The 20960-nt window shown below is 40.0% G+C and overlaps 5 protein-coding genes across 14 annotated transcripts in view; all 5 read right to left on the reverse strand.

Moving 5' to 3' along the window:
• Positions 1-455: 455 nt before the first annotated feature.
• LOC104802360 (protein gamma response 1-like) lies at positions 456-3140 on the reverse strand. The gene is made up of 2 exons (XM_010525921.1): positions 1142-3140; positions 456-941 (listed from the first exon to the last, which is right to left on the reverse strand). The coding sequence occupies exons 1-2, from the start codon at positions 2807-2809 to the stop codon at positions 675-677; spliced, it is 1935 nt and encodes a 644-aa protein (XP_010524223.1). The 5' UTR covers positions 2810-3140; the 3' UTR covers positions 456-674.
• An 88-nt stretch (positions 3141-3228) lies between these two features.
• LOC104802361 lies at positions 3229-7502 on the reverse strand. Of its 6 annotated transcripts, none has more exons than XM_010525925.2 (16): positions 7319-7502; positions 6780-7234; positions 6603-6694; positions 6044-6157; positions 5834-5938; positions 5673-5744; positions 5473-5585; positions 5251-5373; positions 5096-5164; positions 4925-5012; positions 4766-4837; positions 4487-4587; positions 4279-4396; positions 4137-4196; positions 3952-4065; positions 3229-3547 (listed from the first exon to the last, which is right to left on the reverse strand). In XM_010525925.2, exons 2-16 carry the CDS (start codon positions 6874-6876, stop codon positions 3332-3334), a joined length of 1554 nt encoding a protein of 517 aa, XP_010524227.1. In that variant the 5' UTR covers positions 6877-7234; positions 7319-7502; the 3' UTR covers positions 3229-3331. The 6 variants fall into 6 exon arrangements, with proteins under 6 accessions (XP_010524227.1, XP_010524225.1, XP_010524224.1 ...); XM_010525923.2 differs by having other exon boundaries at positions 6603-6697; positions 6780-7175; positions 7319-7501; XM_010525922.2 differs by having other exon boundaries at positions 6603-6697; positions 7319-7501.
• Positions 7503-12498: 4996 nt separating this feature from the next.
• On the reverse strand, positions 12499-18224 carry LOC104802362. 4 transcript variants are annotated; one of them, XM_010525933.2, is made up of 11 exons: positions 18085-18224; positions 17032-17370; positions 16809-16945; positions 16378-16491; positions 16207-16290; positions 15755-15916; positions 15498-15660; positions 14774-14934; positions 14569-14692; positions 12959-14464; positions 12499-12879 (listed from the first exon to the last, which is right to left on the reverse strand). In XM_010525933.2, the coding sequence occupies exons 2-11, from the start codon at positions 17347-17349 to the stop codon at positions 12862-12864; spliced, it is 2787 nt and encodes a 928-aa protein (XP_010524235.1). In that variant the 5' UTR covers positions 17350-17370; positions 18085-18224; the 3' UTR covers positions 12499-12861. The 4 variants fall into 4 exon arrangements, with proteins under 4 accessions (XP_010524235.1, XP_010524231.1, XP_010524233.1 ...); XM_010525929.1 differs by having other exon boundaries at positions 12499-14464; positions 18085-18222; XM_010525931.1 differs by lacking the exon at positions 18085-18224 and adding an exon at positions 17875-18071 and having other exon boundaries at positions 12499-14464.
• Positions 18225-18710: 486 nt separating this feature from the next.
• LOC104802365 (cytochrome b-c1 complex subunit Rieske-4, mitochondrial-like) overlaps positions 18711-20960 on the reverse strand; it is a 5002-nt gene continuing 2752 nt past the window's right edge. The window contains exon 2 of the mRNA XM_010525936.1: positions 18711-19636. Within this exon, the coding sequence (XP_010524238.1) occupies positions 18993-19636 (644 nt within the window). The 3' untranslated portion in view covers positions 18711-18992. The remainder of the gene's footprint in view (positions 19637-20960) is intronic.
• Positions 19683-20960, reverse strand: part of LOC104802363 — a 2165-nt gene continuing 887 nt past the window's right edge. The window contains exon 2 of one of the 2 annotated variants that reach the window (XM_019201192.1): positions 19683-20652. In XM_019201192.1, coding sequence (XP_019056737.1) covers positions 20024-20652 — 629 coding nt within the window. In that variant the 3' untranslated portion in view covers positions 19683-20023. The remainder of the gene's footprint in view (positions 20653-20960) is intronic. The other variant, XM_010525934.2, reaches the window with a different exon arrangement.

Genomic DNA, 20960 nt, shown 5'->3' on the forward strand with positions numbered 1-20960 from the left:
TAGGATCGAGTGTTTTCGAAGATTAATTTTTATATAAATCTGTTTATTTATTTGCCGAGTTAGATTTAATTTTTTGGCGAAAATTATCGTTTTATGTCTATTTTATCACTGAATAATCTTCTAAATTTTTTTATAAACTCATTTGAGATATTTTCTTTAATTTTATTTGGAAAATGAAATTTTCTAAGTTTTTTAGAGAATTTTAACTCTTAATGTTTCAAGAAGGACCATGTTCGCTGGGAAGGCATCCCTTTGCGATTCCCCGACCCGCACTATATCTCCCATTTCCCCGGTGGCCTCAAGCTGAACCTGAATCAGTAGAGGACATTCTGAATCAAGGCGCATTGTAGGGACGTTCAGACACAAATCATACCCAATTGCCCTGATTTTAAGGGCTTTCTACCATTCGTCCAGATTTTAGGGTCTCGAAATTCTGGCTTTTAGTGAACAATAAATTACAACAGACCCAAAAGATCTGTTTGAATCTGGAAATTTGCATACATGAATGAACTAGGGAATCAAAGTTAAAATTAGCTGTTGAATGAACAGACCTCTATTGCTCATACGACCCTTTGATGAGCAGATTTTTCCATTGTTATGCCACCCAGCACTTATCTTTTGTAGCTACGAACTTCAATATGCACCCGAAAGAGGAGCTCCACACCCATGGAAATTCACATTTCTGACTCAAACCCAATGTTCCAAAACCCTTCAGGAGTCATTGGAGGTGCATGTTTGTACCGATGCCTCGAAACTCCTTCGTGGTGTTCGCATCTGAAGCTTTTCTTGTTGCCACCAGTCTCCTCCCCTTCATTCTCTGGAAGAACAGCATCATAGAATTTCTTGCACTGCTTGCATTCTATTCCTTTCAAGTTTTCCCTTTCAGATTTTTTCCTCACAGCTGTCACGTACTTGAAAGCTCTTTTACTCGTTCCGACTACCTGAATCCGTAAACTCCTTCGTGGTGTTCGCATCTGAAGCTTTTCTTGTTGCCACCAGTCTCCTCCCCTTCATTCTCTGGAAGAACAGCATCATAGAATTTCTTGCACTGCTTGCATTCTATTCCTTTCAAGTTTTCCCTTTCAGATTTTTTCCTCACAGCTGTCACGTACTTGAAAGCTCTTTTACTCGTTCCGACTACCTGAATCCGTTTTTTTGTTGGACTAGTGTTAGGATTCATGTCCTGTGTCCCCTTATCTGAATCATGTTTCTTACCATCAGAAAGGTCTTGGGATTCTTCCCCCCTGACTATGACCAAGTCCTTCCTGATATTTTCAAAGGGAGTATCTAGAAAATCATCATGAGGATCCAAGACACCTGGGGATTGACGGGACCTTGTGTCCCTCCAGCTTGTAGCAGGACGCTGAGATCCAGTTATTGATGCGGGTTTTGCGTCAGATAGACTATTTTTAGCACTAGGCAAGCTTATGGTGAGAGGAGAAGAAGCCAGCACCTGAACCGTTTCGGTTATTCTCTCTTTCTCACGACTGTCATCTGAAGCAATGTTGTTTCTCACAATCTCTGCTCCACGAGTAGGCCCAGAAGTGTCGGAGTTTTTCTTTTCAGGAACTGTACCAGAAAAGCAATGGAAAAGTCTTTCTATCTGGTTAAGATTTAAATGCAAATAAGACACCTCCATCTCGGGGAAAGAGTCCTCAAGATCTTGGTGAAGAACAGAGTCAGCAGAAAGGCCGAACCTCTTGCAGAGGAAATTATATTGAGATTTTAGCCTTTTGTAAGCATCATACGCCTCTTTTCTTCTCTTTCTCTCCAAAGCTAACGCGGGTGATTTTTCTTCTTTCTGGCAACATAAAGCTTCATACTCCCCTCTTTCTCCAAGGAACTTGCAACCTCGTTCTCCAAGCTGTTTATGCATTTTATTAGCTTCCTTCTCCAAGGTTCTTACTTTCTCCAAAAGCAACTTCTTTTCTTTCTCATCATCAGCTAGCTGTTGTTTCTTCTCCAGCAATTCTATCTCAGTCAAATTGAGTTTTTTACGGTATCCTTCCAGAATCTTCCTTCCATCCTCAAGCTCGTCAGTTTTATGTCTTAACAACTCTTCTAGTCTACGGACGTTTTCCTCAAAAATCTGCAACCTGGTAATCAGTCTTTCCTTCTCTTCTCCAAGACAGCTTAGCTTGTGCTCGCTGTTTGTGGACTCTACCGACAGAGATTCTAGTTTCTTCAGCAGATTCTCTGCCACCAAGGATTTCCTGGAAAGTTCCTCTTGAAGAAAGTCTGTCTTTCTCTCCAGGCTCTTCACTTGAGAAAGAAGCATATTAATCTCCTTTTCGTGATCTTTTAATTGCTTCTCTTTATTGAGCAAATCCGGAGTCTCAACCTGTACCAGTCTATTGTAGAACTCCATCCCATCATCAGGTTCCTTTGATTTCTTACTTAACTCCAAAGTTAACTCCTCAATTTTCTCATGCTGGGTTCTTACCTTGAGAAGCAGGCTAGAAGTTGAATCAAATTCTCGGGATTGCTTTTCCTTCTCCAGTTTTAGGGCCCGATTCTCAGCCAAGATCTGTTGGTTTTGCAGCTTAAGCTCTTCAATCTCACATAACAGACCCTTTTCAGTCTCTTTCCAGGAATCCTCGGCCGCGTTACGAGCCTCGGAATAAACCATTTTCAGGGGTTTTGAATTTGATTGAAGAGTTGGGAATAACTGGCTGCAGAAGATGTACTCGATCTGAGAAATCCTGTCTTTGGCTTCCTGGATGGTGGCAACCATTATAGTACTCAGACCAGAGATATACCTAGCTTCGATACCATCAAGCCGAGGAGAGTTTGCCAAGTGCTCTTCCATATCCAGATCAGGAATCAGAAAAGAGAGAGAGAGAGAGAGAGAGAGAGAGAGAGAGATGGATGATATTGTACCCCCAAATTCCGACAGGGGAAATAGATTGTATATCAATGTTAGCGCCGATGAAACCAATAGGAGGTCTAACAATGTGGAGAGAGGGAAAAAAAAAGACAGGAGAGAGCAAAAGAATCACCTCCGACGAAGATCTGACTTGAATTCCTCCAAGGCGCAAGGAGATGGAAGGGATTTTGATTCCTTTTGGAGGATTGATTTTCGCGGGGATCCGTCTTTATGAATGGGGCCCAACCAAGGCCCAACTTTAAGGCCAATTTTATTGACACGTGACGAGCCCATTGCTGAGTTTGAGTTTTGAGTTGTGCAAACTGTTCCCGTACCATTATCTTAATCAATTTTTTTTGGAAATAATCCATAAAGTGCGCGAGAATTACCACAAAAGATCCATCAATTTGTCTGCAAATCCTTTTAGTCCAACACACATTTTTTTTATCAAAGTTAAAAATGCAATTATAATATAAATGCCTCGAATTCATCTAAATTAGATTGGATGATGTCTTCTTTTTCGTGAAGGTGTTGCTTTTGGTGTTCGTAGTTTTGATTTTCCATGTTTGTGCCGTTGTTAGACTCCCCACCTCTCGCCTTAAGAACCAATTCTTCCGTGGTTGTGCCAATTAACTCATTTGCTTTCTTCAAATCCACGCATCTATAATTTTCTTCTGCATCCTGTTAATGTTCAAAAACGCATCTGTCAGTACTATTCCAAAATTGTCACGTGGAGTGACACATGTTTTAACATTGTGGAATGACCCCTAGTAAAAACTTGCCAAAATAAAAGTCAACTAATCTCACTTTGGGGGTGTTGTGACTGAGAAAAATAACTTAATCAAATTCAAGTTCTTTCTTTAGCCCAATTGGATATTCTGGATTTTACTATGGGATTTCATCAACTAATATCTTGTTCATTAAAGATCACAAAATATTGGTACATTTGTACGTGTATATGTTCTAACTTTGCCTTTTGCTCAATATTCCTTATATTTGGTCAATCATCACTTGAATAAGATCAGGAAAAAAAACCTGACAAAGTTGTTGCAGAATATGTATTGATAAAGAGACATGATACTCACACGAGACACGAGACCAAGCTTCTCAAGCTTTTTCACAGCATCATCAACGTCGAAATTACAGTTTTCGTTGAATTCTTGTTTCATAAACGCTTCACTTTGCTCATCAAGCTCCTCCTTCACGTCATATCGCCTTAATTTTAGCATTTAGACAATATATGAAACCTATAAGACTTCTCTAGAAGTACCTTGCTTGTGGCACGTTCTTGCCTCATCAGCATGAAGAATGAAATAATAACCTCTTTAACCTGAAGTTCACTAAGTAAGCATCATCACTTCTTAAACAAAGAAAATAAAACCACAAAGAAGTATAAGCACGTTCTTGCTTACTTCTTGCTGAATGACCTCGTCGCACAAATGAAGAAGCGAGCCTCTTCCACTGTCTAGTTGTTTATCGTAGACGGATCGTGTGATTAGGCTTTGGTAATCAACTAAGTTTCTCTGGAACCTATATTTTAGCGGAAGAGACATGAACTAAAGTGGTCGTTTCCATGATCTTCTTTCAGAGTGAAGGAGTGAAAACAAAATAATACTTAACGTGAAATATGTTTTGACGCAGTAGCCGATCAATGTGCTCAGTATTGCAACAATCACTCTGATGTCAGCATTTTTAAGGCTTACTGAACTTATGACAGTAGTCTGCGTGAACCCCAAAAGAAATGTTGAAAGTTGACACACTACTATTTTATTGGAATAAAACGTTGAAAACATTCTTTCGGGAGATTTCCATATTGTGCAAATGCCTGGTTAAGATTTGAGGTTCCAGATAAAAGTGTTTAAATGGATCGTCACATAAAGTGTGGATTTAAGAACTAACCAGACCAATGGCGGCAGAGACAAGAAACTTGACCCAGTCGAGTGGAGTCAAACCTGGATTCTTCTTCTCTGGCTGTTCAAATAAAAGGAAAGAGAAATTTATAATCATGTATGAAGAATGGTTTATTAACTTAGTGAGAGTAAGCAGTAAGACGCTCACGAGAACGATTTCCATATCAGCCATTGGAATGCTCTTGAAGTGTTTCACATATACATTCCGTTCTGATTCCCTCTTACCTGCAACTCTTCTGGGATGGAATTGAGACATTTGTATGAGAATGAAAGTATTTGATAGTTCCCCAAAATTCCCTGTTGGAAATAAAGTTTTCACCTGTAGACAACAATGATTCTCTCGAAGGTAGGCTCTTGGATAGTGATCTTTTTCAGTAAGTTAGAGATACTGAATCACCAGGCAATACAGACACATGATCAAACCCAATAATAGTAATTGCATAACACAAAAAACCCAAAATCTTTTGTTAGAACCTGAGCTTCAGCTTTTCTATGCGGATTCTTTCGATGTATAAACTATCCTTATCTGAATCAATTTTAATATCAATGTGTTGTGATGGTTGGTCTTGCTTCTTCCCATAGACAAGTCTTGTTAAACTGCAGAACAATGCTCGCGCACGAGTATAAAATTTTTCAGTTGCAGATAATAATGATTAAGAAAATGTTCTTCACATGCATATCCAACAGAATGTTTACCCAGTGATGGTCAGAAAAAAGTTCCATATGCGAAAAACGATCGTATTTACTTTGGCTTCGAAGAAATAAGCTGTCATATGATCGATTCCAAACCCACGTCTGAAAATTATGTACTGGGAATGAAAAACAAATCATTCTTGTCGTTAAAGCCATCAATCCAATTGAGAGAAAACTGAATGTAGCTCAGCCGTAATCTTTACCTTATCAGCGAAATGAGGAAGATTATCACGGGGATACTCAGTGAAGAAACTTGTCAAAAGCTTTTTATCAAGCTACATTCATCAAAGGTCCATAGTATTGTTGTGAGAAAAATCTCATAAATATTCAGAAGGAATTCATGGCTGCAAATAGCTATAGGTACCCTAGTTTCATCGACTACAATTGGAAGGTTGAGACGATACTGTGCAGAAAGTGCTACTTCCAATTCTTCATCAGTTATTACTTTGAAATTGCTCTTATCCATGACCTGCACAGTTTCAAACCTAGAAATTTAGCAGACATATTTCTTAGTCAATTATTACTCATGCTCGAAACAAGGAGAATATGTAAAGCTCGAAACTGAAAGTGAAACCTCAAACAAGTGAAGAACAAACTTCTGTTCAAGAGCATCGATTTTGTCATGAGTTAGCTTCTGCTGTTCCAGTCTATGAGCACCATGGATTGGCTCAAAGAGTGCATACAGTTGCTACAGACAATCTCAGACAACAAATTAAAGTTAAGAAATATATGACCTTCTATTTGTTTTTCTTATGTGGCTTGACAAAAGAACAATTATATATAAGTTAAATTTGAATTAAGGTGATCAACTAAAGTTTTAGTGAAGGAAACATTTGGAGTATATGTTGAAAAATGAATGTATTATGTGAAAAGAAATTTGTAGGGAATTATCCATAGGTAGGAACAAATGGTAAAATGCTCGGAAAAGAAAATAAGTTTTTCATTAGCGTGTTGGACAGGATCTTGGATATATCAATAAGTTATGATGAATTTCACAATAGTTGTTATGATTAAAATCTTGTACTGAAGCGATTTGAGAAACATTGAAACCAGATAATACGGTAATGCCATTCAGGTAAAAAAACAAGAAAGAGAAAGGAAAAGAGGGAAAGGAGAGTAGTCGTTCAGTTTACCAAAAGGTCCTCGAAGTGGAGGTGATACCAAGCTCTAATGGTGTATTCGACTCTCTGGCAAAACTTCAAGAACTCATCTCTCTCCGATCTGTCTTCTGAAGCAAATCAGGAAAGCAACAAATCAGACAAAAATAAAATAAAACGAAAGAAACAAAGAAATTCGGTGAAATGGCAGACCAAAGAAGAGGGACAAGGCAGTGATGAGTTTGTGCTTGAGAATTGGGATCACCGATTCTCTCTCCAATCTGATAATGTCTTTCTTCTTTTTCCCCATACTTGAGGAGAAACAGATCACTTCGAACGTTGTATTACTTTGGTCAAGTTTTACAGATTCGAAATCGAAAAAGTTCCAAACTTACAACATGTACCATGCAGAGATTCCCTTTCTTTTCCGTGTTTTTCTTTGGGTGCGCTAATCAAGTTCGAACGATTTTTTTTTATAGGAGAAACTGAAATTGGAAGGAACAGACCAGAAATGCGGGTTTCATAATTTGAACTCGGATCATTTGGGGTTTCACCGCCCTTGTCGGAGGGAAAGTTCACGTATATGAATGTTCCACGTGGCAAGTTGTCCTGATTTCAAAGCCGTTGTGTTTAGTAATTGTCCTCAATCGATTCAGAACCCAAAATTCCTGACGAAATATTCCGTTTCAGAGCGAATTAGAAATCCAACAGGAGAAACCTGAATCACGAAAAAAGAAGGGGAAGAATTGCACCTTGGAATTGGAAAGTGACTAAGAGCCGCCTACTTTCCTCGTTCTCGGCAGAAACAGAACCCTAAAATGATGAAATTTTGAAACCAAACGGGCGCTCAGAATTTCAATGAGACATTACACACGCTAGTTTTAGTTTTTTAGGGGGGAGAGAGAGATAGACGACCGCCATGGATGGGCCTTGCAGAGAATAAAAGAGCGAAGAGATCGAAATAAAAACGATCCGACCCACAGGTTGAGTTCGCGTTTTGTCGGGTTTGGGTTTAAGTCCGTGTGGGGCCGTGGGCTCATTACTCCCAACATTCGTTTCCCTTCTGACAACTAAAAATAACATTTGGTCGCCGCAGCAACACATTTTAAGCAACTTTGATCATTTTGGTTATTAATTGAATAGCCGAACCGAATTGAATAAAATATAACTGTAACCGAACTAAATTTGATATAAAAACAAACGGTTATAATTGTTCTAAACCCAAAAAACGAAATTGAGCCGAATCGATTAAAAAATAACCGAAAAAACTGACAATTTCTTTTAAAAATTGAGTTTTTTATAATAAAAAACCGAATGCAAACTGAACCGAAAAATAACCGAACCAAATCGAACCAAATTTTATATAAAACCAAATGATTATACTCCGAATGTTTTTTTCAAACCAAAATCTCAATCTCTCTTTAAAATTAAAACATAACACAATAACTATAACCCTTCACCTCCTCTCATTACTCCAAATCGCAGTCTCCCCCTCTCTCTCGACACACTTTCCTCTCCCTCCATCTCTGACATCGACCCTCGAATCTCACACGGTCACACCCTCATGGCCTCACTGTGCCCTCACAATCCCCTCCTCCCTTTGCTCAGATTATCGTGGTATGGATATGTTAAGATCAAAACCCTGATACTTTAAAATTAAAACCCTAAACTTTACCACTTACTAAAGTTAAAACTTCTATTTAAAATCACTCATTCAAAACTCTAATCTATAGAAATTAAGCAAAAAAAAAAAGCCATAGGTAAACAGACGTTAAAAAATAGCGAGAAAATATGAGTTTTTTTTATAGAATAGATGGTAACAAAATGTAAATCCTAGAATATGATTTAACATATACTTATGTGAAAGAGGATCAAAAAACAAAAATGAGGCAAGACGAGCGTGAAAGACTTTTTTGTTGATGACCCCGGAAGAGTCTTCAATGGAGGATTTATTTAGGAGGATAACCCGTGTCAGTGATGAGGGAAGAGTAGTTGATGTTTGTTCTAGAGGGATGATCCCAAAAGGGTTGATCGAATGGTGGCTTGCTGCTTTATGCGCTTCATGTTCACTGTTCTACTCATCCCACTAATTTAGAGATATCTTTGTTGTAGTTGTTAAAAGAGTTTTGTTGTTTTGCAAGTATTTCTTCACATGGATCCAATGCCTCATAGAGTTACTGCCGAAACATGGTGGAGTAATCAATAATGTAACTAGTATAATTCATGTCTATTTGTACTTTTACCCAATGGTTCATAGATTTTTTTTCACTCTCTTTCATTTACACTTTTACCCAAGATACACTCTTTCCTAACACAGATTCAAATCTCTATTTGGGAAAAAAATGTTTATTTGTAATATTGATCCAGAAACTTTAATTACCTCGTTATAGGATCCACCTTCAAACCTTCACTTGCGTCTCCATTCTATATTCTCCTAAGTAAGGTTGGTTGGCACCAGTTCAATCATGTTTCCTTCCTTCGCTTGCTCTTCAGTCGATATTCCGCTTCCTTTTCCTTTGGCTTTGTCATCGCCACAAACTCTCGTGATCTGTCCTCCTCCCCACTTATTTTATTTGACAATCCTCTGAAAGTAATGCGTCCATGCTCAAAGCGACACGTCCGAGTCTCCGACCGAGGCCTATTATTATTCCTAACTTCCCGCAATAAAACAAATAAAAACACCGAACCTAAAACATATAAAATAATTACAACCTAAAATAATGACAACCTAAACCCGGGTGTAATGAAAAATAGGTAAAGGTGTAGGGCGTCTCCCGAATGCGACGCGCCATATCGGTGCCCGGATGGGGTGCTAAATAGGTAAGAGTTCCCACATCGTGGACGAGTGTAGATAAAGAAGTTAGTCCAGACTGCCGATGTTACTAAAAGTCTAAGTAGGGTAGACAAGAGGGAGACTTATAGGAAGGGAAGTAAGAAAGCTTCGGTGGAACGGAAAGTTAGGGTAGGTACTTGGAATATCGGAACATTTACGGGGAAGTTAATGGAACTTGTAGACACAATGAGTAGAAGGAGAGTGAACATTGCTTGCATCCATGAGACTAAGTGGGTAAGAGAGAAAAATAGGGGTTTTAGATTGTGGTATTCGGGTCAAGAACGAAATAGAAATAAGGTGGGCATTATCTTAGATAGGTCTTTAAAGGAGTCGGTGGTTGCAGTAAAACGAGTAGGTGATAGGATCATCCTAGTGAAATTAGTTATAGAGGGAGAAGATATCAATGAGATTAGAGGTTATGCCCCATAAATAGGATTAGATAGTGAGTGTAAAGAGAAATTTTGGGAGGACATGGATGACATTATGCAAAGTGTACCGCTCGAAGAGTCTATTTTTATCGGTGGAGATTTAAATGGACATGTAGGAAATGATCGACAAGAATATGAAATGGTACATGGTGGGTTTGGCTATGGGAGCAGGAACGAAGAAGGAAAAAGTATCATATATTTTATCATGTTTTATGACCTCATATTGGCAAATACTCACTTTCAGAAAAGGGAATCGCATCTAGTGACCTTTAAGAGTGGGCAAAACCATAGTCAAATCGACTTTCTCCTTACAAGGAAGTCAAATCGTACTCTATATAAGGATTGTAAAGTTATTCCGAGCGAAGTACTTCTAACTAGTCAACATAGATTGCTAGTGTTAGATGTCAAGATCACGAAAAAGGCTATCCGTCCAAGGAAGAAGGATATGCTTAGAATTAGGTGGTGGGATCTACAAGATCAAAAGTGCGAGCTATTTGAGAAGGAGATGTTAAAATTGAAGGTGTGGAGCGAAGATAAGGAAGTCAATGAAATGTGGTTAGATATGTCATCTAGCATTAAGAGTATTGCTATAGAGGTAATTGGGGAATCAAAATGGTATGTACCACCAACAAAGGAGAAGTGGTGGTAGAACGAAGAAGTACAAAAGGCTTTAAAGACCAAGAAAGAGTGGTATAGGAAATTGTCTAAATGTAATTCAAATGAGGCATATGAACAATATAAGTTGGCTAAGAAGGAGGCGGAGAAAGCGTTAGCCAAGCAAGAGCAAAGGCTTTTGAAAGGATGTATGAGAGACTCGGTACAAAGAAAGGAGAAAACGATATATATATAGAATAGCTAGAGCGAGATAAAGGAGAACTAGAGACTTGAGCGTCGTCAGATGTATCTAGTTAAATATGACGACATCAAGGAGAGATGGAGGAGTTATTTCGATGATTTATACAACGAAAGTAGGGATACAAACCACATAAAACTAGAGACTATTATTAGGGAGAGAAATGAGAGTTATACTAGGAGGATTAGATATGTAGAGGTGAGAGATCACTAAAAAAGATGAAAATAGGCAAAGCATGTGGTCCTGATGATATCCCTATCGAGGTATGAAAGTGCTTAGGAGAAGTGGGAGCAATTTGGCTTACTAGGTTGTTTAATAAAATCCTAATGTCGAAGAAGATGTCAAATGAATGGAGACAAAACACTTTAGTCCCTATCTTTAAAAATAAGGGAGATATCCAGAGTTGCACAAATTATAGAGGAATCAAACTCATGAGTCATACCATGAAGTTGTGGGAAAGGGTTGTGGAGCGACATTTACGTACCGACACATCTATTTTCGTAAATCAATTTGGTTTCATGTCCGGAAGCTTTACCATGGAAGCAATCTTTCTCATCCATAACTCGATGGAGAAGTTTCGAGATATGAAAAAATATTTGCACATGGTATTTATCGATCTCGAAAATGCTTATGATCGAGTACCAAGAGAGGTTTTAGGGTGGGTGTTAGAACGTAGAGGGGTATCAGTGAGATTCTCACATACAAGTGTTGAAGGATATGTATAAAGGTGCGACCACTAGTGTCCGAACAAAAGGGGGTAACACGCGAGATTTTTCCATCTCGATAGAGTTGCACCAAGGGTCCGCTCTAAGCCCGTACCTATTCGCATTACTCATGGACAAATTGACTAGAGATATACAGAAAGAAGTACCGTGGTGCATGATGTTCGCAGACGATATCGTGCTAGTAGATTAGTCTAGAGAAGGAGTAAATGGAGAATTAGAGTTATGAATGAGTACATTAGAGATTAAGGGTTTTAAACTTAGTAGAACGAAAACCGAGTATATGTATTGCGATTTTAGTGGAAGGAGTTCTAGTTATGTAGGAGTTAGTTTGGAAGGAGTATCAGTTCATCAAAACCCGCATTTTAAGTGTATTGGGTCAATCTTTCAAAAGGATGTGGGTTGCGACGAAAATGTTAATCATAAGATAAAACGGGATGGATAAAATGGAGACAATCAACGGGGGTTCTTTGCGATCGTAAAGTTCCTATATGGTTGAAAGGAAAATTCAATCGTACTGCCATAAGACCCGCATTGATGTATGGTAGCGAATGTTGGGCGGCGAAAGGACAACATATATCTAAAATGAGTGTGGCCGAGATGAGGATGTTGAGATGGATGTGCGGACATACAAGGATGGATAGAATTAGGAATGGGACTATTAGAGAGAAAATATGTGTAATAGGTACAGAAGAAAAGTTAAAAGATGGACGTTTAAGATAGTTTGGACATGTACAACGTAGGCCGATGAATGCGCCGGTTAGAAAATTAGAGAGTATAAGAATGGGGTAAAGATAAATGGAAGGGGTAAACCTAGGCTTATTTGAGAACGTGTAATTAGAAACGATTTGGAATTGTTACAAATTCCGAAAGAGCTAACACAAAACTGAAATGAATGGAAACGAAAAATTCATGCAGTCGACCCCAAATAAACTTGGGACTAAGGCGATGTTGATGATAAAAACAATGAAACTCGCAGCCCGGGCCCACGAACGCCATGGATCCGACCTTGTATTTGCCGCAAGTCGGGTTCTCAAATTTAGGATACCGACAGTCCTGTAGGTTCGGGTACCCACACCGCGAGAGAAGGGGAAAATGAAAATGTACTCTTTGTAGGTAATAAAAGTAAATTACGCAACGGAAAAAAAAAACAAACAAACGGTAGCTGCTTTTGTCGACCATATAACAAATGCCTAGATATATATGTACAAAAACAACCATACTGCGTCTCAGTTCTGCATTTCTGTATCTCCCTATGTACACCTACTTGCTAGAACCCAAAAAAGAAACCCCTGACCACTGGGTTTCACTGTTTGTCACCAACTACGCTGGTTTCAAATTTTCAATTGAACCTGCGGTTTCTGCCATCTACAACTTGAGAAACAGCGTTATTGATTCCATGACCTGGGATACAGCTTGCCTAGTGGGTCATGGAGAGCAGAGCTCTCATGGGTCTGGTTCATCCACCCAACATCATCTGGCATCAAAGATGTCGCTGGGTTATTGTCACTCAAGTAATCAAGTGGGTCAGCAGGCTGAGGCAAATTGCTGTCTACCTGAGCTGCTCCACCTGTCATCATGCCATAGTTACTGGGTGCAACAAATCGATCATTAGCACTAGTTGATTCACAGGGCGTTCTGGAGTGGTGCAGTTGGCTACATCGAGAGAGAACAGAGAATAAGCTCTGGTCTGAGCTGTTTCCCCTGTGAAGGATCTGCTCGGCCTCACTAACACCTCTTAAAAGGCTGGGATCTCTGTTGGCCCTAGCTTGATTGCCTTGGCTTGCGCAACCCAAGCCATTTGTGTCTGCCCAAACGCTTCTAAGTTGCCAATTCTGACTTAACACAGGTCCTGTACTCAACTGGGGATGTATAGTGACTCCCATCTGTGCAGAACTCGTATCCCAGTCCTGCCTCTGCATCAAGAATTCACGTCCATCGCAGTAAATGTTCTCTGATATGCTTCCTACGCCATAAATGTGATTCTGTGTTTGCTGGTTCTGGGCCATTGCATGTGGAGGCGGCATCTGAACGGGGAAATGACCTGAAAACTGACCACCGTCCATCAGACTGTTGCTTGGTTCCTGGAAATCCATACCCATCATCTGTTTATGCTCTTCATTATGTGGCCCTCTAAGGAGAATGTGAAGCTGTTCCAAGTGATGAGACGGCATGTCCTGCCCTTTGAATAGAGAATGGAGTAGCTCTTTTCGATCATTGTTCGGGAAAGAACCAAAGGAACCGCCATCTGGTTGTGTCTGCAATATATTCTTCCTATCATCTTCCTTGCGCACATCTGATGCAAGACCTACGAAGCAGTTTCTCGATTCTTCTTCCTCGCCTTGAGGATTATGAAATGATTCTTCTTCATTGCCACGAGGGTTATGCACGATTGATAAACCACCACTTGTGTAAGCTTCGCGGTCTATGTAAGACTGCCCATTTCCTCCCATGGGTTGCCACACATCTCCACTGGAACAAAACTGAGAGTACTCATGACTTGAAGGGATCCTCAAATTCGTTGACAGTTCTGGCATAACTGATGAGGAATTCTCCATTTCTGAAATGTGTTTCTTGCCTATAGAATTGATATTATTCAGCTCTAAGGCATGGTGCTCACTAGCAGGAGAGGCCTGTGGGAGAGACTGATCTTGTAGGGCACACGAATATTCATCTTCTTCAGCCTTCTTTTCCGTGATGTCATGGTCGCAGTTGGGAGAACAAGGAAAGGAATATTGTTTCTTTTCTATATCGTTTAGATTGACATTATTGCCACAATCTGGTGAAGAAATCTGTGACGAGGACGGAGCAAGTTGCAAGCACTGACCCGAATCTCTGGTTTGTTTGCTGTAATAGGATAACTCCAGCGCAGGGGGGAAGTCATTTCTAGTGGATAGTTGACTGGAATTCCCAGAAATTTCAACGTCTGGTTCTTGGAGTGGTGCTGAATCACTGTTCTGATCCAGAATCAAACCTTTTTTGTCCTCTTCCACCGTGTCCTTGTTCCTATGAAAATCATCCTTCCCAAGGGGATTGTCCGCATGGTACAGTTTCTGTTCATCCTGATCCAGAGAATTTTTTAAATGAAACAGAAGCGCAGAAACAAACAATATTCATAAGTAAAGGAACATAAAATTACTAGACACAAGACGTAATAGGTAAAGACCTCCATCCATGGATTGACTTTGTCCTTCAGTTCTCCTTCCACAGACTTGATTATATCCCGTTTCTGTAACTCTAACTTTTTCCAGATTGCGTATGCTGCAGGAATATCTTTTACCAATTGCAGCCTACATGAAACAAACTGAGTTTCAAGAAAGCAGAAATAAAGCTTGACAAAAGGAAGTAACTTGTTCCACGAGAATGCTGACCAATGTGCATTCAATTTCTCCTTCTCTTCTTCTACAAAAACTCCATACGGTTGTACATCCAACGTCTCAATGTTACCTAAGATACGATTAAGTGCTCTTGACTGAATGCTCGTACCAGACTGTTTCATGCTTGTGACAATCTGATATTGCTTCTTGCTTATCTGAAATATATAAACGCATTGAGTCCTTATGTAACCTCAGAAAGCTCCATTGCTCATGTTTTATTCATTAACCCAAAAATTAGCTGTATGAGACCAGGTATCCTAGGACAGAATTCAATGTTCCAAGAACAAACTTTTCATAAAGGTTTCTAACATAGCGCAAAAGTCACTTTTTCTTTTGGTAAAACGCAACTGAATGTTCCTCAAAAACTACATATATCAAGAGACATAAAAACCAGTATCTAGAAGTTGTTAAAGAACCAAGATTACATGAGACCCTAAAATCCCACGGAATAAAAACAGCTACATGCCTATAGCAACCATACCAAACAATGACATCAACCCGACATAGCAACCTAGGATAACAATTTCAACATAGGCTCCGAACTGGGAGAACAATACTGAGTTGTGGGCAGATCGATAGAATTTTAATATTGTTCAAGCTAAATGGTGTTTTGGAAAATCAAATTACTATAGTCCAATAAAATCTTCAGAATCCAATGGATAAATAATATCAAATATATGAGCTCAATGGAGCAGCAAAAGCGAAAATAACAACTAACCTTAAGATACGACATGTATTTAGCACCATCAGTTTGTTGGCTGTGATGTTTCGGTAGCTTGTCCTTTTTTCTAGCTTTTGCACCAATGTTCACGGCACTATCTAGAGCAACCGAGGAACTTCCAGATTTTTTTCTCTCTCTGCTTTTTGCAAAACTCTTGGACCTGACATGGAAAGCGGAATTAGAGCACAGATGCGAATAAGAGGAAAAGAATACCAAAAATTGTGTATGCATGTGTGAATGTATAAGTTCCACACCTTTTCTGAACTTCCCTAGTCCTAGCAACAGAAGCATTCTTATTATCACTACTACATGGTTTTTCATCGGCATCCCAAGAACAAGATTCAGATGGAGCAGTTAGATCCTGCTCAAGGTCCTGGCGACTGGTGGTAGCATTTGCATTTTTCCCTCTTAATCTCCTGAAGAAATTAACATAAACAACAATTATATCTAAAACCGTGTTCACAACTTACTTAGTTACCACTAAGATCAAACCCAAATAGCATAAGGCTCGTACTAAACACATTTTCTTATTGTATATTCTATTTAAAATTATGGGTTATAATCTGAAATTAATCATAGCAAAAACCTGAAACATATTTACATTTACAAAGCAAATGATGCGGAGGCATTTCATCAACCAAGATTGAATGTATCTGCTTCGTTACTTTGAACTCAAAAGGATATTCAAGAAATGACAAGCACTGACCCCCACATATGTGTAACAATATCCCTCTCTGGATCTTTGCAGCTTTCCCATTTCTCCTTCAACTCCTGCAAATAATCTATAATCCTGCAAGAAAAACAAGAAAAGAAGAATTACATTCACGCATATGTACAGCTCCAATGTCCATGTCATATGAATAGAAAGAATGCATACTGATAATGGTATTTTTGTAACTCTGAGTAATATTGTCTTTTATCAGCCCTAATGCGTTCCTCCTGAGAAAGAATTCCATCTGGATGGAACTCGCCGGAGCAAACAGCTGTGCCCCTGAAACCAAAACTTCTGATCAAATCGACCATTCAAATTTTACCAGCGTCATTTAGGTCACCCACAACGCATGATGAGAATACAAAACCATATCATGCAGCTAAAAGTGAATGATTAGCATAAAAAGTGTAGATCAATGGCCAAATAAGATAAAAGAAGAATATACTCTGTTGAAACTAGTCCCTTATCAGGTATACATACTCAATCACTGAGACATGTTTTAAGCCAAAATATTCTAGCTTTATTTAGATCTCTTGCACAGAGTTCATTATACCTATCCAGGATCCACAACTTAGAAGACCTGTATTAATACTAACCAGTCAAGAAAAGGATTTCCAAAATGAAAATTATCCCCATCAAGCAATGCTTGTACCACTTGCTCCACATCTACTCCCTTGGGAAGGAATTGTTGTAGATAACTTCTTTCACCTTCTGATAGAAGAGACTGCCAAACCTGAGAAACATAAGCTGGAAAGATGGTGAAAACCTCATATCTCAGAGAAGTAAGCAGATGATATGAAAGAATAAAACTAACACTACCTCATAGGAAAGCACCTCTGACATATTTTCCAACTCAAAAAATTCTTCTGGAACCAAGCACACGTCTGCCAAGAAATTCTGTCTACGAGGAACAGGATTAACAAACTGGCGCAGATGTCTCAAGCTTATTCCAACTTGTTCCCTCTTGGCAACAACCTTATTTCTGTTGCTGTCCCACTCAAGATTAATATGATCTCTTGTATTCAAATGACTGCTGGGTGGAGCAATCTTTTTCTTTTTGGTTCTATAATGCTCCCTAGAGCAAAAACCAACAATATTGGCACTGTTCATCCGTTTCCTCCGCTGATCAGCTGCCATCTTGAGGATTCAAAGAGACACCTGGTAGCATATCGTAACAGCAGACAAAAAGCTCCATGTTACAGGCAGCCTAACATGGCAATGAAAAATCAAACCACAACCACAGTCCAAAGTACGATATTTCTCCCTCACAAACCAGCATACAGCAATTGGTGATGCCAATGATGTCACAGAATACTAGGGTTGCGTCGTCTGCAAGTCTATGTGACAAGAAACGCGAATGGGATAGCCGAAAAGCTCAACAAATTAAATGGTCAGCGTAAAATATTTATGTATACGAGAAAACAGCAAACGCGAATCATATGCTATATCAGAGCATCTGGGATTCGGGTTCGGCATTCATTGCTTCTGAGAGTCGATCCGAAATCGACCCAGAAAGATATCGAAAAGTAATCAACAAATTCAATCGATAATCAGAAAGAGAAGGTTAGACGAGAGGAAAAACAAGGGTTTTGTATAACAATAATGTCAAGTTAGGGATTGGGGAAAAAATAAGTAAAGAGAAGAATGCGACCTAAACAATACCGTCAATCCCGAATTCTTGGATGCTAACAACGAGGAAGACGAAGGATTTAGACAGCGAAAACAACAAAGAAAATCACCGATTCAATTCAGTAGGTGAAGAAGAGACGGAGCTAAGAGCGGGAAGAATCAGGAAAACCACGGACATAAAACAACGGAGGAGGAGGGAAAAACCCTAGAAGAGGGAGCAATAGAGGGGGGAGGACACCGTACCACTTGAAGACTGAATGCAGGCTTCAGGGCCGTCGCGGAGAAGTAAGAAATCAAAGGGTAAATAATCGAGAGAGAGAGAGAGAGAGATAAGGGATGAGGTGTGGGTGAATACGGCGAACACACAAAACAGAAAAAAAACGCAGTGAAGAAGAAACTGAGAGAGAGAGAGATGTGGCGTTCCGTTATGTAGCCGTCCGTCAATTTCCAGGTTCCCCTGGGTGCCTATGACTCATTATTCATTCCACATCTAAACAGCATTACAAACTTATCATACAACAAATTTCAACGTTAGTGTTATTGTATGATAATAACTCTGATACAGTTTCAATGACCTATATATTTTTGTACATTTCATCATATGCCGCATAGCTGGGTTTTTAACGAAAAATGGAGTGATAACGGCGTCAAGTCAACGTTAAGTCCTGGGATCTCTCTATCTTCATCCTTCACATCAAATGCGACTAGTCTCTCTCTCTCTACAACACTCTGAATATGCAACTATTCAGCATCTACAGCCACTGCAGAGCAAACAGTAAAACTTACGCTCTCGAATCTCGATCAGCGGGAGCCGCGATACAGATACGCCACACAGCTTATTCAGCAATATGGAATATAACAACAACGTCTGCTACCAATGGTAAAATTTTCACATTCCACATTAGTACACAAAATGGTCGCTTCCTTGTTGCTCTCTAAATCCGAATCAACAATGCCACAAAAGCTTATTTAGCCAACACCACAAACTCACATATTAAAGTTTCATAAACAAACTGAACACAATACCCAACAACTCATCAGATTGGCCACTACAGAGATTTGTTCCCCGAACAGGTTACTGACTTTTATCCAACCGAATCAATAAACTTTTCTTTTTTCTTTTCTCTAGAGAGCAAAACAGCATTTACCTTCTAACCGATCAGCAATTTGTCCTCATCAAGGAATGAGTAGGTCGGAACCTCCAGGTTGTAAGGCGCTGGCCCCTTGCGGATCCTGCCAGAAATGTCATAATGCGAGCCATGGCACGGGCAGAACCATCCCCCAAAGTCCCCGGCATTAGGCAAGGGAATGCAGCCAAGATGAGTGCATACCCCGACCACAATGAGCCATTCTGGGTTCTTCACTCTCTCTGCATCCAGCTGTGGGTCACGAAGCGACAACAAATCAACACTGTTTGCCAGCTTGATATCCTCATCTGTGCGGCGCCTGATGAAGACGGGCTTTCCCCGCCACTTGACAGTCACTGTGGTACCAGGCTCGATGCTAGACAAGTCAACCTCCAGTGTAGCAAGCGCCAGAACATCCTTACTGGCTGACATACTCAGTACCAACTTGAGGATGAGAAGACGAATCACTGAAGCATACACAAATCTACCACCAGAGAGAACGAAATAAGCAAATGCCCGCTTGTTGGGGTCACCCGGAGGGAAACGCTCGTGATTGTGCTCATCGTACACTATCTTTGAGGTTGGGTTCTTGACAGCAGCCGCAGTTGGAGGGAGGCCCGGAACCAAGTCGTTCTCAGTTGTTGGAGTAAGAGACTCCGAAGAAATACCTACATGATCATTCAGTAGTATTAAAAAAACTTCTTCAGTACATAAACCTAACCAGAAGGTATGAGAAAGCTAACGGGGGTTGATCAAGCATATACAGAGACGGACAGATGATTCTGTTAAGGTTCAGCTATGAAACTCCACTTTCCAGCACCAATCGAGCCTTTATTCCTCACCGAAAACCTGAATACAACTTTGGATGATCTTGATTTATGAGAGGATCCCAACTCTCATTCCCCACACAAACCCTAACCCTTTTTCAAGTTTCTGCGTAAATTCTTTTCCCCCAATCTAATCTGTATTTATAACTACTCATAGCCAAAACTACTAACTAACTAATAGTAACAACCCAAACAACCCATACTAACTATAGTCCAGATTCAATGAATCTACATAACCCATACATCTATCAATACCGCCCGCCTGAGTTTCAGCTTGTCCTCAAGCTGATGATCTGGAATTCGTTCGTTCAAATCTTCGTGGCCTAACTTTCCGAGCGTAGTATAATGGCTGTCCAAAATCTGCTTAAGCTCCACTAACCATTCCAAGTCTGCCAAAAGTTGTTTTTGATTCGGAGCTGGCTGAAACTCTTTTCCAATGGCCTGCTTCCGCAATTTCTGATATGTCTTGCTTGCCCAATCTGACTGCTTGTTCAATCCAAACTGCAGAAATATCCCTTTCTCTGACCGAAACACAACCCCACTAAGGATTGCATCATCACATGTCTTCCTCCTCAGCTCTATACGAGTGCCACAGCGATCATATAATAAGAGTCTAAAAATTTCCCAATCACGGCACTTCCCAATTTTTTTCTGGCCATTGAACAACATCAGAGCTTCCCCACCCAAATCTGTAGAATCTAGGTAAAACATCTCCTTGTCACTACAACCACCAAATCCAAAGTACCTTTCAGTTTTGACATCCCATTCCAGAATGAAGCTGTCATCGAACACTGGAATTGTCTTCTTCATGTGCGAATCAGTCTTCCCGATGAATCGGTCTGAAAGAGCTTTGTTATGTATTCTCCCATCACATGAATCTGGCAGCTGTTGGATCCTTTGGGACTTTGTTTCGATCGGTCGGCAAGTCCTCGATCGGCATGTTCTGGTCGTGATTAGCCTGTACGCGGTCGACGAACGCGATCGGCATCACCTTGAGGTGTGAACTGCCTTTTCCGATGAATCGCTCTTGTTGCTACACATCGCCTTCCTCTTTCGGCTGCGGATTCACCTCTTGAACCTCCAGAAGGTTCTTCGGTGCTTGATCGCAATCGATCTGCGGCTCTGGATCGCGATTTGTCTGCTTCTTGTCGGCTACCGTTGCTGG

This window comes from Tarenaya hassleriana, unplaced genomic scaffold (genome assembly GCF_000463585.1).
Source record: "Tarenaya hassleriana unplaced genomic scaffold, ASM46358v1 Cleome8, whole genome shotgun sequence".
Lineage (NCBI taxonomy): Eukaryota > Viridiplantae > Streptophyta > Magnoliopsida > Brassicales > Cleomaceae > Tarenaya > Tarenaya hassleriana.

What these genes read in the sequence shown, in the direction of transcription:
- LOC104802360 (XM_010525921.1), bottom strand. Translation starts at nt 2,809, where the DNA reads ATGGAAGAGCACTTGGCAAACTCTCCTCGGCTTGATGGTATCGAAGCT. An exon ending in CAACAAAAAAACGGATTCAG is followed by an intron (nt 942 to 1,141) that starts GTAGTCGGAACG and finishes TTACGGATTCAG; the next exon opens with GTAGTCGGAACGAGTAAAAG.
- LOC104802361 (XM_010525923.2), bottom strand. Translation starts at nt 6,876, where the DNA reads ATGGGGAAAAAGAAGAAAGACATTATCAGATTGGAGAGAGAATCGGTG. An exon ending in ATAGAAAAGCTGAAGCTCAG is followed by an intron (nt 5,165 to 5,250) that starts GTTCTAACAAAA and finishes CTGGTGATTCAG; the next exon opens with TATCTCTAACTTACTGAAAA. An exon ending in ACGAGGTCATTCAGCAAGAA is followed by an intron (nt 4,197 to 4,278) that starts GTAAGCAAGAAC and finishes AGTGAACTTCAG; the next exon opens with GTTAAAGAGGTTATTATTTC.
- LOC104802362 (XM_010525929.1), bottom strand. Translation starts at nt 17,349, where the DNA reads ATGGCAGCTGATCAGCGGAGGAAACGGATGAACAGTGCCAATATTGTT. An exon ending in TTACAAAAATACCATTATCA is followed by an intron (nt 16,291 to 16,377) that starts GTATGCATTCTT and finishes TTTTTCTTGCAG; the next exon opens with GATTATAGATTATTTGCAGG. An exon ending in AATACATGTCGTATCTTAAG is followed by an intron (nt 14,935 to 15,497) that starts GTTAGTTGTTAT and finishes TATATATTTCAG; the next exon opens with ATAAGCAAGAAGCAATATCA.